Below are 12,220 nucleotides of genomic sequence, written 5' to 3' on the forward strand. Positions count from 1 at the left end.
GACTCTGGGGGGTGTGGGTCCTCGTATTCCGTGCTGTCTCTCAGAGGTCCCAGCAGGATCCAGCTCTGGCGGCCACCCGGTGATTTGCTTGACAACGTGCCCTGTACTCCCTCCCAGGCTCACCTCCTACTCCGCCAGTGGTCCCTGGTGGCCACCAAACACACTTACCCATGGAACCCCGAGACAAGGAGCCACTCCTGAATCTCCCCGAGGATTCTGGAGGAGCACAGTTCTGCTCTCGTGCCCATGGGGATGCTGCATGCTTTCCTGAGCTCCAGGTGGTGTTTGCCTGCCTGGGGGGAGGCCTTGGAAGGGCCTGTGGCCCGGGTCTTCCCACATGAGACTGCAAAGACATGAAGCCAATCCCAGGCTTCCCAGGCTTCATTGGGTCCCCGCTCTGACCCCCAGTCTCCTTGCTCTGCGCAGGTGAGGGTCTCATCTTCAGGGGCTTTCTGGGAAGACCAGGTCTACGGTTCTCTTCCTCCCAGCAGAGGTGACACGTCAAACCAGCGCTCCACAGCACTGTCTCCCTGTGATTGACCAGGGCTCCTGGCTCCCACTCCAGCTGGCCCCATCCAGCACCCCAGAGGCTGGCGAGACTGGAGGGGACTCTCAGCTAGAGGGACGCACGGGGGCTCGTCTGGGGTGAATCCTCCAGAGACGTCTGTGAGTCCGTCCCCTCTGAGGAGAAGCTGTCCCCGGTGGGGTGGAGGACCTGGCTCTGCCTGGGGAACCTTGGCCAGGGGAAGAGGGAGGCAGGACAGCGTTCTGGGGCAGGGGAAGGGGGTGCGTGAGAGCTGGGGCCTTTGTCAGCCTCTGCGGCCTGGCCAGCTTCCTGGGGGGCAGCGCCTGTCTGGAGATGTCTGTTCTGCCCTCCTCTGGGGGCCCGAGGAGACCAACAGGCCTTAGGCAAAAGGTCCACGCCCAGCGAGTCCTGCAGGGGCAGGTCCCGTGGCCCCTTGGAAGGGGCTTCTTTGTTGGGACCCTGGCCTTTGGCCACTGCCCCCCTTCCTTCTGGGCATGCCAGGTTGACGGCAGGAGTGGCAGGCCACGGGCAGTGGGTCAGCGCCTTCTCCAGGAGGGTCTGGATCTCCTGGTGTCTCGCCCGGGCCTCCTCCCACAGGTCCTGGCCTAGGCCCGCCCAGCTCAGGGAGGCCACCTGCAGCCCCATGGCCGCAAGCTTCTCAGCGGGGAACTCGGACGCCAGGCGCTGCAGGTAGCGGCGGAGGCGGCGCTGGTCCCCGGGGCTGACTCTCTGGGCCTTGCCCAGCCTGAGCTGGGTCATCAGGTCCTGACAGTCCATGTAGAACCAGGCCACCTGTGAGACAAGAAGAGAGGGAGGGGGGCCCCGTGAGGATGGGCATGTGCCTCTCTGAGCTGAGAGGGTGCTGGGTGAGTGAGCATCGCTAGACTGAACTGACATGTGCCCGGGCAGTGTTAGGGCCTGCTCGACTGCCATCTGCTCTACCGACCATGCTGTCCAGGGGTCCCCTCCTCCCTGGGGCACACACCCCTGCCACCTGGAATCAGCCCCAGCACCCTTAGGATCTCCAGACCTTCTAACAGACCTGCGGGCCAGCAGGGACTCACCCCTCTCAGGGCTCAGTTTCTTTTTCTGTGAAATGGGAGTTGCATCAAAGATCATGAACAGCCTTTTGCGAGGGGAAACACGTGCCGCTGTGGATTGTGTTAACCCCAAGTGGTGCTGAGAGAGGAGTCTGGCTAATGTTTGCTGAGCACTGTTTGCTCTGTGTGTCTCCTGTACGATCACAATGAACTGTACCAGAAACCTATTTTAACCAAGAGCAAACTGAGGCCCGGGGAGGTGAAATCACTTGCCCCCGATTGTGCAGAAAGTCAGGGAGGAGCTGGGATTCCAACTCAGACCTGTCCTGCTTTTGAGTGTTTTCCCAGTACCTCCTGGTGTAGAAGGAAGAACCGGCCAGTGCAGTGGGCCAGGCAGCCAAGCCAGGCCAGAGCCCTTCACTCTAGCCGGGTCACGGCCCCATCATGTGATTCTGCCTGTGCCTGAGTCCCCCATAAAGTGTCTGCAGCCTGCAAGGGAGCCAACGCATTCCCTGCAGCTTGTGAAAAACATAATCTTGCTCTCCATTAATTTAGAACCCGACAGTGAGCTGTTAGGCTGCAGGGATTGGAGAGCCATTTTCTCCGAAGAGACCATCTTTCCACGGATTAAGGGAACTTGTCTTTAGATAAATGGCTTCATATCCGTGGAAGCACACGGCGCTCACAGCCAGGAAAGGGCTCCATCACTCTCCGTTAGTGGCCCGGTCGCGTTATGATTATTTAGTGCCAGAGCTGCTGCATGTGCGCCAGCCCAGGGCCAGCACAGGGCCGTCCCGTCTGTCTGTCTGGGACGCAACCTCCCAGGCTAAGCTGGACAGAGGTGGGCAGCATCTCAGAAGCAGCCTCGCCCACCCCCCATATGAAGGAAATCAGGGCCAGGGAGGACAAGGGGCCCTAGATCAACAGCGAGGGTCAGGCTCAAGGCAGAGATGCGTCTCCACTGTGGGATTTCTAGGCCTGGGACAGGTGCTACCTTCTCTTACCACCTCCAGTCTCCCCGCTCTTCCTCCATTTGCTCAGCCAGTCATCCCAGCACTCACCGAGCCCCGTGTGCCGCCCTGACCCGGGCATTGCACATAGAAGCAGGGCCCTCTCCGACCACAGGGGCCATGCAAGAGACAAGCCAGTGTAAGCTCCAGAGCCATTCGGATCCCAATGAATACCAAGCACAAAGCAGGTAATGAAAGAGAATAGGGGTGGAGGCCAGGAAGGGCCCCCATGAGCAGAATCGTGTGAGCTGTGAGCTGAGAGCAGAGAAAGACAAGACATGGGCTGGTCCAGGGGAAGTGTTCCAGGCTTGCAAAGGCCTCAGAGTGGGAGCGAATTTAATTGATCCAGGAAAGGCCAATGGGTTGAAATTGGCTGAAATCAGTGAGCAAGGGAAAGAAACTTCCAGATGCCCTTAACCTTTGAGGCTCTTCCTCCCACTAACATTAATAATAATACAGCTCTGTCACCCTGCTAGCTGTGTGAGCCCGGTTCCTGACATGGAAATGACCATAATAGTAGTACTTGCCTCACAGGATTGTTGTGACAATAAAGCGATCCGCGAAATGACTAGAACAGGGCCTGGCACACAGTGAGAACTAATAACCATCAACTACCATTATCCCCAGGGAGCCGAGGCCCAGCAGGGAAGGCCGTGGCTGCAGCCGCACAGGCCACACCTGTGCTGCCCCTGCCTCTGCCTCTGGGATTCTGCCTCCAGTTTGCTCTTAACTCCACCCGGCTGGGACTGGGGGACCCCTTCGCTGCCCTTGCTGACGTCTGCCTCCCTTGCCTGCTGCTCCAAGGAGACAGAGCATGCTCTGTCCTCCCAGAGCCCCAGGTGTGAGTCTCCCCTGCAGCCCTGGGACGTGTCCCATGCTCTCTGCTGCCTGCGTGCTGGGCCAACCTCACAGCTGGGAGCTGGGGTCAGGCTTTTCTCACACTCTGTCTTTGGTGACAAGTGCAAAGGGCAGCTTGGGTCAGCCATGTACATTTCCCTCTCAGCAGAGGCATGCTCTCTCAGGCTACTCCCTGTCAGCGTAGGCCTCAGTTTCCCCATCAGAAAATCGAGGGGTTTGGCCACGTGGATTGAAGAGGGGTGGGAGCCCTCATATCAAATCCTGCTTGACCACCAACGCTCTGGGCAACCTTGAGCAAGTCAGTTCTCTCTTTGGGCCTCAGCTTTCTCATCTGGGAGATGGGAGCAATGTGGGTGTCCCTTCATCGCAGAGATATGGTGAGAATTAAATCGGGAAGGCGTGGGAAGCTCTCAGAGGAGGGTCAGGCAGGGACACACATTCAGTAATGGGCGCGACCCTCCAAGTCATCTTCACGGACACAGGAAATGTGCACGGACACAGGAAATGATTGCTATTTCCTCTATCTTTGGAGAAGGACATGGGCATGTTACAGGTGACAGACACCTCTGTGTTCACACCCCAGCTCTTCCCCTTCCCGGCACTCCCTCCCTTCACGGGACTTTGGGAACGGGTCTCGCCAACAGCCCAGCGCTGCTTCCCCCCCACCGCACCCCCAGCCAGGGGACAGAGGTCTACGGTGGGCCACGAGACTCGGCTCGGCTTACCTTCCTGCAGAAGCGGTGCAGGTGCAGCAGCGTCTCCAGGTCCGTGCGCTGCCGTTCGGCTGCCATGTAGAAGTGTGTCAGCCTAGCCTGGAAGGCCCGCTGCATGGAGGTGAAGGCTGCCAGCTCCGGGAACTCCGTTCCTCCTGCCTCCCCGGCGCCGCTCGCTGCAGCTCCCAGCTGGGCCGCCTGCTTGGACAGCTCCAGGCCTCGGCGGTACTGGGCCTGGGAGGGGCAAGGAGGGGCTCAGCTCCCACCTTGGTTGGGGCCTCCTTCTGAGGTCAGGAACCTCCTCTTGCCCTGCTGCTGAGTGAGGAGACTTCCTGAGCCTGTTTCCTCATCCAGAAAACACAGATGCTCATCCACCACATCCTGGTGAGGGCTTCACCTCAGCAGTTCTCTTTGCCCCGCTGGACGCCTGCCTGGGTGTCACTTCCTTCTGGAAAACTGCCCTGCCCCCAAAGTCTGGGTTCAAGGCCCCTTCTTTGAGTTCCCACAGTTCTCCCTTTCAGTCTGCTTCCCTGCTTGCCCCCCATTTTCCACTGACCCGGGATTTCCTGAGTGCCTAGACAGGCCTGGGGCCAAGACACCAAGGACATAGCTCCCTGCCCTTGCTCTGAGGGGCTGACTTAGTAAGTCTCGGGTCAGGCCCTGGAATCTGCATTTTAAGAACACCCCCCCCCCCCACCCCAGAGATTCTGAATGCTGTTTGAACTTGGTGGTCTGGGTGGAAGAGGCCTTCGTGATCCAAGCTGTCTCCTCCCTGTCTCCGGAAGGTTCCTTGCACGTCACCACCTCCGAGTCTGCCCTGGCCGTGCCACCTCCTCTGGGCCCTCTCTGCTGGCTCCCACCCTGCTCCTCCATCTCCTGGGACGCACTGCAGCCTGAAGGAAGAAGTCCTCAAAGTCCGCGTGGGCTTTCTCTGCCGCCTCCAAGCCTCCATCCTTGGGGATCAGCACCTGCAGACACCGGCTGCCCTCCTGCTCCATCCAGTCGCTGACCTGGGCGGGGGAGGCAGGCGTAAGCAGCGGCTCCCACCTCCTCAGAGTCGTTCAGGGGCGAGACCTGGGACCATGGCCTGGACCCACACTCCCAATTCCAGGCACGAGAAGGGACAACTGGGAGGGGAGAAGCAGGGCCCTGCTCTTCAAACATCCCAGGGGAGAGGACCTCCTGAGTGGGACCGAGGGTCTCTGTGCCGGCTGTACCTCACACAGTAGGCTCTCAGCACAATCTGCTGTCCGAATGCAGTCACAGGGTGGCCACCTGGTCCTAAATGGTGGGGCCACAGGGTGATGGGCTCCCTGTTGGGGTGGGGGGTGTGCAGACAGGGGCAGGGAAACGCTATGGGCTGCGAAGGAAGGTTCATGGGCCTGCTGTGGACTCACAGCATGATCCAGCCAGCCCCTTCCCCTTTCTGGGCCTCGGTTTATTCAGTGGTGTAATGGGGTAGACATAAAGATATCAGGAGGGACAGAGGTGTGAATGTCTCTCGAGTCACACATGGATGTTCCCTGCTTATTCTGGGGCATCCTAAAGAGCTCACACTAACTCACGTTATCCTCACAAAGTCCAGTGCAGCAGGCACTCATGGTATCCCCCATTCAACAGATGCGGAAACCAAGGCACTGAACAGTTGAGCAGCTTGTCCAGGGTCACGCCACTAGGAAGTGGGGGAGCCAGCCTTGGAACCCAGGCCGTATGACTCCAGGCACACCGCACTTGGTGGCCCAGGCGAGATGGGAAGCAGCCGTGCCAGGTGTGGGTTCCAGGATTGGACCCAGGCATGCAACCACCGGCACATGACCCGACATCTCCCAGCCTCAGTTTCCTCATCTGCTCAGTGGGTGAAATCCACTTCTCACATCACTGGACAAGGCTGGAAAGCAACGAGGTTCACAGACGTTCTGGCCCAGGGCCTGGCACATGATTGGCACCCAATAAGTGCAGCTCTTAGGGTTATGCCTTCACCCACGAAGCACCTACTGAGTACCATGTCACATGCCATGCCCCAAGGATGGCTGTGTGGCCCTTGAAGGCCTGCTGGCCTGGTGTCCTTCAGGCTGGGTCTGGGACCGGAGTAGGGCTTTCCCTATGGAGGCGGCAGACAGGACCACATGCCGCGGGCCAGCATCCCCTTCACCTGCTGGATGGCGGCTTCCAGGTGGCCCAGGCGGATGCGGAGCTCCAGCCTCCCCAGGAGGGCGTTGGACGCAGTGACCAGGACATGAAGCTGCTCATCCACAAGGCTGTACAGCGTGGTGGCTTCAGCCAGATGGCTCCTGGGAGGTGGAGGAGGGTGAGAGGGGCCCATGAAGCCCTCCTCAGCTGTCTCTCCTGCAACTTCTGCCCGGCATAGGCCTGCCCTCCAACCCTGGGGCCCCAGCTTGGGTTTCCAGCTAACTTGCTGTGTGACCTGGAGCAGGTCCCTGCACTTTTCTGGGCCTCAGCCTTGACCTTCCATAGGACTGGGAAGACCAGAGGACACAATAGGAAGCAAAATGACCCTACCCCTTCCCTAGGAGGACATGAAGCCAGCTGTACAGATCTGGGTCCAAACCCCATCCCTGCTACCATCTTGTTGGACATGCTGGGTAAATTTCGTGACCTTTGTGTGTCTCTATTTCATCTGTGAAGTGGGAGCAACCACAGGACCCACTTCACAAGAATGGCTGTGAGGATTAGACGGTCTAACGCCTTGGCTATCAGCCTGGCTGTGCACTAGAACCTGCCCTGGGAACCTGTTACACTGTCAACGCCCAGGTTGCATGGCAGGCCAACTGAGTCAGACGGTCTGAGTGCAACCGGGATATCAGTGCCTTTTCTTTTTTTTTTGAGTTGGATTCTCACTCTGTCACCCAGGCTGGAGGGCAGTGGCACGCTCCCGGCCACCGCAGCCTCGACCTGCTGGGCTCCGGCGATCCTTCCGCCTCAGCCTTCCAAGTAGCTGGAACTACAGGCACACGCTACAATGCCTGGCTAATTTTTTTGATTTATTGTAGAAATGAGGTTTCACCAAGTTGCCCAGGCGGGTCTCGAATCCACATGCTCAGGCAAGCCACTCACCTCGGCCTCCCAAAGTGCAGGGATTACAGGCCGAGCCACCGAGCCTGGCTATGTCGGTGCTCTCTAAAGCACCTCAGGCAGCTCCGGGGACAGCCAGGGCTAAGCCTCGTGTGTGCAAAACCTGTCACAGGTTCAGCGCAGGACGCACGTCAGCACTTCCTATTCCTGATGAGCTGCCACACGGCCCTCCTCCCGCTCTCCATTCTACAGATGGGAAAACTGAGGGTCAGAGAGGTGACATGACTCACAGATGGCCGTCTGAGTGGGAGTCCAGCCCAGGATGCTTCTGCCCACAATTGTTAAAAACTGGTCAAAACCACAAGACACAAAAGAAGGGGCGTGGACGGGACTCCGTGCATGGCACACTCGCACGAAGGGGGGACTCTCATATCCCACCCGGCCCCTCTGCCCTAGAGGGTCTCACTGCAGAAGGAAAATGAAAAAGACGGGCGAAGGCGCTTTCCCAGAGGAGCCTCGCTGCCGGGGTCTGCCCCGCTGGCGGCAGCTCCTCATTGCTGCCACCCTTCCAGGGGCGGTGAGGGCCCAGGGTGCGTGAGCGGGGCCAAAAGTGCCAGCCAGTCTGTGACGAGGGGCGGACGGAGGGGCGGTCTGGGGCTGCAGGGACCCTCTCAGAACTAACAGCAGCGGCTCGCGTGGGACCACAGTGCCCCCTGGTGGAGCTGCCGGCAGCTGAGGGTCTGGGGGCCTAAGGAAGACTGGAGTGACTTGGGCCCGCAGGGGAGGCCCTGGGAAAGGGTGCCAGCCCCCCCAGGTCCTGCATGGGGAGATGTGCCCAGACAGCTGCTGCCGGCGCACCCACCCATGTGAACCTGCCTTTGATATGGTGGTGCAGCGTGGGGTGGCCTGCTCAAGAGCCCAGGGTTGGTTGGCCTGGACTCAAGTTCGCTTGCCACATCCCAGCTGTGTGACCTCGGGCTAGTCACTCACCCTCTCTGACTCTTCCACTGTGAAATAAGGAGGACACCAGGACCCACCTCAGGCGTGAGAGTTAATGAGGTAGTAGTTGAACAGTCCTTAGGACAATGCTATGCACACACTGTGTGCTGCTGAGGTGCTGGTTGCATCAGCGAGTGTTTGGCCTAGGCGGGCTTTGCACTTGACTCCTGAGTGCAAGTAACCGTGTTCCAACAGATAAAATCCTTCCAGTTATGGACCCATGCAACCAACGCTCCTCTGGTCCCCACGCTCCAGAATGCCAGTGCTTCCAGGAAAGCACACCATTTCTTCTGGCTCTGAGACCCCTGATGCGCCACAAAGCCTCCCAGGGGCATCTGAGTAGCCTCCTGGAGGGCAGGCCGTGGAGGGCTGAAGGGCTCAGATGGCCTGGCTGCAAGTCCCAGCTGCTGCTTCGGCCATTTCCTGTCGCTGAGCCTGGCACCCAGCAGCCATGAGCACGATTCTTGCCAGGGAGAAATAGCAGAGGCCTTTGAAGGGGCCTACTCCTGCGTCTGGGTCAGGGAAAGTGCTCAGCCCGTGAGGTGGGCCAGAAATGGGGAGGGATGTCCTCTGATGTCCACGCCAGGCCACACAGGGCCAGGGCCGAAGGAGGGGCAACTGAGGCGGGTCGAGGAACTTGCCAAGGCCCAGGATGGGCGCCTGCAACCTCAGCCCAGGACAGGGCCTTGCAGACGCCAGGACGCCAGGCCTCCACAGGGCTCACCCTGTGTTCCCTCAGCAGGTGACCCCAGACCTGGACTCCCGGGACAGGGGTTGGGGGAGAGAAAAGGCCAGGATGCCCATACCTGACGTCAGGGTTGAAATCCAGTCTGCTGGCCTCGCGCTGCAGCCTGGCCAGGGTGGCGCCACCTTCCCGCTGGAGGCCCAGCAAGCCCGGGTCCCTCAGCACCACCTCCATCAGCTCTTTGGACTTGCTCAGACACCTGGTGGCCTCCTGCCAGGGCAGGGAGGTGCCCTGAGACCCCATCTCCATTCCCCCTCTGCAGCGTTCCAAGGCTCCTCACACCCAGCCAAGCCCGACTTGCCCAGTTTTGCATTCAAGGTCCTCCAGAAAGTCGGCCTGCCTTTTCTATCTCTGAAGCATCGCCTCAAGCCACGCCCCCTCGCATCACCGTGGCAACCGGAGGGCTCCAGGCTCCACCCTCCCTGACACCCCTCCCCGCTGATCTCCCTGCTGCCCTCTGGCTCCCCCTACAGTCTGCTCTCCACATGGTGGCCGGCCGGATCTCCAAGTCCTGGGCCGGGCAGGTGAGGCGGGGACAGTCTGGGACAGGGTGCCAGCCCCCGCAGGCCCTGCAGGGCGAGATGTGCCCAGACCGCTGCTGCCGGCGCACCCACCCATGTGAACCTGCCCTTGAGTATGGCGGTGCAGCGTGGGTGGCCTGGGCTCAAGTCCCCCCGCCACTGTACAAATCCAATCATCCCCGACCCCCAGGCTTCTTGCTGCTTAGACTCGAATCCCACCCCAGCTTCATCGGCCCCTGCTGGATCCAGAAGACCCTCCAGTGCTTCTCTCCTTCCCCTTCCCTCCCACTTTCCCTGCTCCACATTGGCATCCTTGCTGTTCCTGAACATCCTAAGCACCGCTGCACGGGTTTGCCTTCTGCCTAGAGCCCAGTCTGGCTTCTTCTCTGGCCTCCACTTCAATGCCACCTCTTCTGAGAGGCCCTCCCTCCTTCTCATTGTTCTCGATCTTACTTTCATGGCATGTGGCACAATCTGTAACCACATATCTGTTGCTCCATTTCCTTTTTTTTTTTGAGTTGGAGTCTCACTCTGTGTCACCCAGACTGAAGTGCAGCGGCCGCTCCCAGCCACTGCAGCCTCGACCTGCTGGGCTCCGGCGATCCTTCCGCCTCAGCCTTCTGAGTAGCCGGAATTATAGGCATGCGCTGCCACGCCCGGCTGATTTTTGATTTATTGTAGGGATGAGGTCTCGCCAACTTGCCCAGGTGGGTCTCAAACCCGCGGGCTCAGGCAATCCACTCACACTCTGTTTCCTTTTTAAAGGATCACTTCTGCCACTGCACCGTGAGTCCTGACAGAGCAGGGACAGCTAGGTTTGCCCCAGGTTGGCCTCCAGTACAGGACACGCAGTGGGTGCTCCCCAAATGTCAGCCAAACGAAGGAGTGAAAAACAGAGATGATAATCTCCCTCCCTCCCCAGCCATGGCCTTGGTCCCTGGAGCCGGGGGTGTGTGTGGCTTCCCAGCCCATGCTCCTGCTCACCTGCATGTCTCCAGTGGGGGTGGCCTTCTCGAACTCCTCGATAGAGGCCTGTAGCAGGGAGGAGGCCTGGCGAAGGTCAGCAAGGAAAGGGTCCAACCTCTGCAGGACAGAAGGCCCGAGGGGGGTGTCAGCCTGGGCCAGGGGAGGCAATGCCTCCCCTACCCCAGGGGGACATGAGGAGATGTTAGGCAGGGGTTCTCTGACTCCAGCTGCATCAAAGTCATCCGGAGAGCTGGGGAAAATGCAGACTTCCAGTTCTACTCCCGAGCTGCTGATTCAGTTAGGAGAGGACTGAGAATGTGCACCTCTACCTAGCTCCCAGGCGTTGCTGATGCCTCTGGCCTGTGGGATCACACTTTGGGAACCACTGGTGTTGATGATAAGAGAGGGAGGAGAAAGAAGACTGGCCTGAGCTACACCCCGAGGAAGGGAGGGGAGAGGGCACTTCGGCTCTGCTCCATCACTTGCAAGCTGTGTGATCTGGGCAAGTTGCTCAACCTCCCTCTGCCTCTGCTTCCTCCTCTGTCAAATGGGTGTGTCAGTGGTTCCTGCCGTCAGGGGTGGCGTGAAATTAACCTGCAAGGCATTTAGAAGAGAGCCTGGCATGTGCTATTAGTTGTCCTCGAATCAACTTCATGATCTGGGCTTGTAGGTAAGAGTTCATTGAATGGAAAGGCTTTAAAGCACACATGGAGTTCAAAAGCCATTGGGTTGACGGGGGCCTCTGGAGGGGGAGTGAGAAGGCGGAGACTGGCAGGAAAGGTTTCACAGTACACCCCTTTTTGTACTGCTCGGCATTCAGTATACCAACTATTCAAAAACACAGTTCTTTTGAGCCAGGGTCTCCCTCCATCACCCAGGCTGGAGTGCAGTGGCACAATCACAGTTCACTGCAGCCTCGGCCTCCTGGGTTCAGGCAATTCTCCTGCCTTGGCCTCTTGAGTAGCTGGGACTACAGAAGCATGCCACCATGCCTGACTAATTTTTAAAAAAAAAATTTTGTAGAGAAAGGGTCTCGCTACTTTGCCCAGGCTGGTTTCTAACTCCTGGGCTCAAGCAATCCTCCCGCCTCGGCCTCTGAAAGTGCTGGGATCACAGACATGAAACACCGCACCTGCCCAGAAACATACAATTTTAAAAAGATCACCTAAGCAAAAAAGCAAATAAACGACCACTTTAGATGCTAGTATAGACGAATTGGTCTCGATGAGGGGTTACTTTGCCCCCAGGGACGTTTGGTGGTGCTGGGAGACATCTTTGGTTGCCATGGTTTGTGGGGTGCTACCATCATAGGGTGGGTAGAGGCCACATAGCTAACTGTGTTCCAATGTACAGGACAGCTTCCCACGACTTACCAGCCTCCGGTGGGAACAGGCTGAGGCTGAGCAACCCTGCTTTAGAGAACCCAGGACAGCACTTACAGGAGAGTGCTGTTGTGCACATTATCCCGTCCTGTGTGTTAACTGGGCTTGAAATGCCCCCTCGCAGGGTTGTGGTGAGAAGGGATTGCGACCCTCTGCCCCAGGAAAGGAGCCTGGACCTGGCGGTCTCCTCATTTCCTCCCTCTTATAGGAGGGAGCACATCTGCCTCCCCATCAGACCCTGAGCTCCCTGAGTCATGCAGGTCCACACAGCAGATGCTTATACGTTTATTTTCAGTTCACATAGACATAGCACGTGCCAAACACTCGTCTAACCTCTTCATCTACTGTAACTCAATCCTCACAAAAGCCCCATGAGGAGATACTATTATTACCCTGCATTTTGCTGAGGAGGAAACTAAGGTTCAGA

At 58.6% G+C, this 12,220-nt stretch overlaps 1 protein-coding gene across 1 annotated transcript in view; it reads right to left on the reverse strand.

The window, feature by feature from the left end:
* Nucleotides 1–616: 616 nt before the first annotated feature.
* Nucleotides 617–12,220, reverse strand: part of KIAA1755 (KIAA1755 ortholog) — a 43,088-nt gene continuing 31,484 nt past the window's right edge. Inside the window, exons 9-14 of the mRNA XM_021711588.1 lie at nucleotides 10,430–10,528; nucleotides 8,986–9,134; nucleotides 6,300–6,438; nucleotides 5,035–5,157; nucleotides 4,160–4,381; nucleotides 617–1,318 (exon numbers count right to left, since the gene is read on the reverse strand). Of these exons, the coding sequence (XP_021567263.1) occupies nucleotides 617–1,318; nucleotides 4,160–4,381; nucleotides 5,035–5,157; nucleotides 6,300–6,438; nucleotides 8,986–9,134; nucleotides 10,430–10,528 (1,434 nt within the window). The remainder of the gene's footprint in view (nucleotides 1,319–4,159; nucleotides 4,382–5,034; nucleotides 5,158–6,299; nucleotides 6,439–8,985; nucleotides 9,135–10,429; nucleotides 10,529–12,220) is intronic.

This window comes from Carlito syrichta, unplaced genomic scaffold, assembly GCF_000164805.1.
Source record: "Carlito syrichta isolate Samal-C Ts95f unplaced genomic scaffold, Tarsius_syrichta-2.0.1 Scaffold302386, whole genome shotgun sequence".
NCBI lineage: Eukaryota > Metazoa > Chordata > Mammalia > Primates > Tarsiidae > Carlito > Carlito syrichta.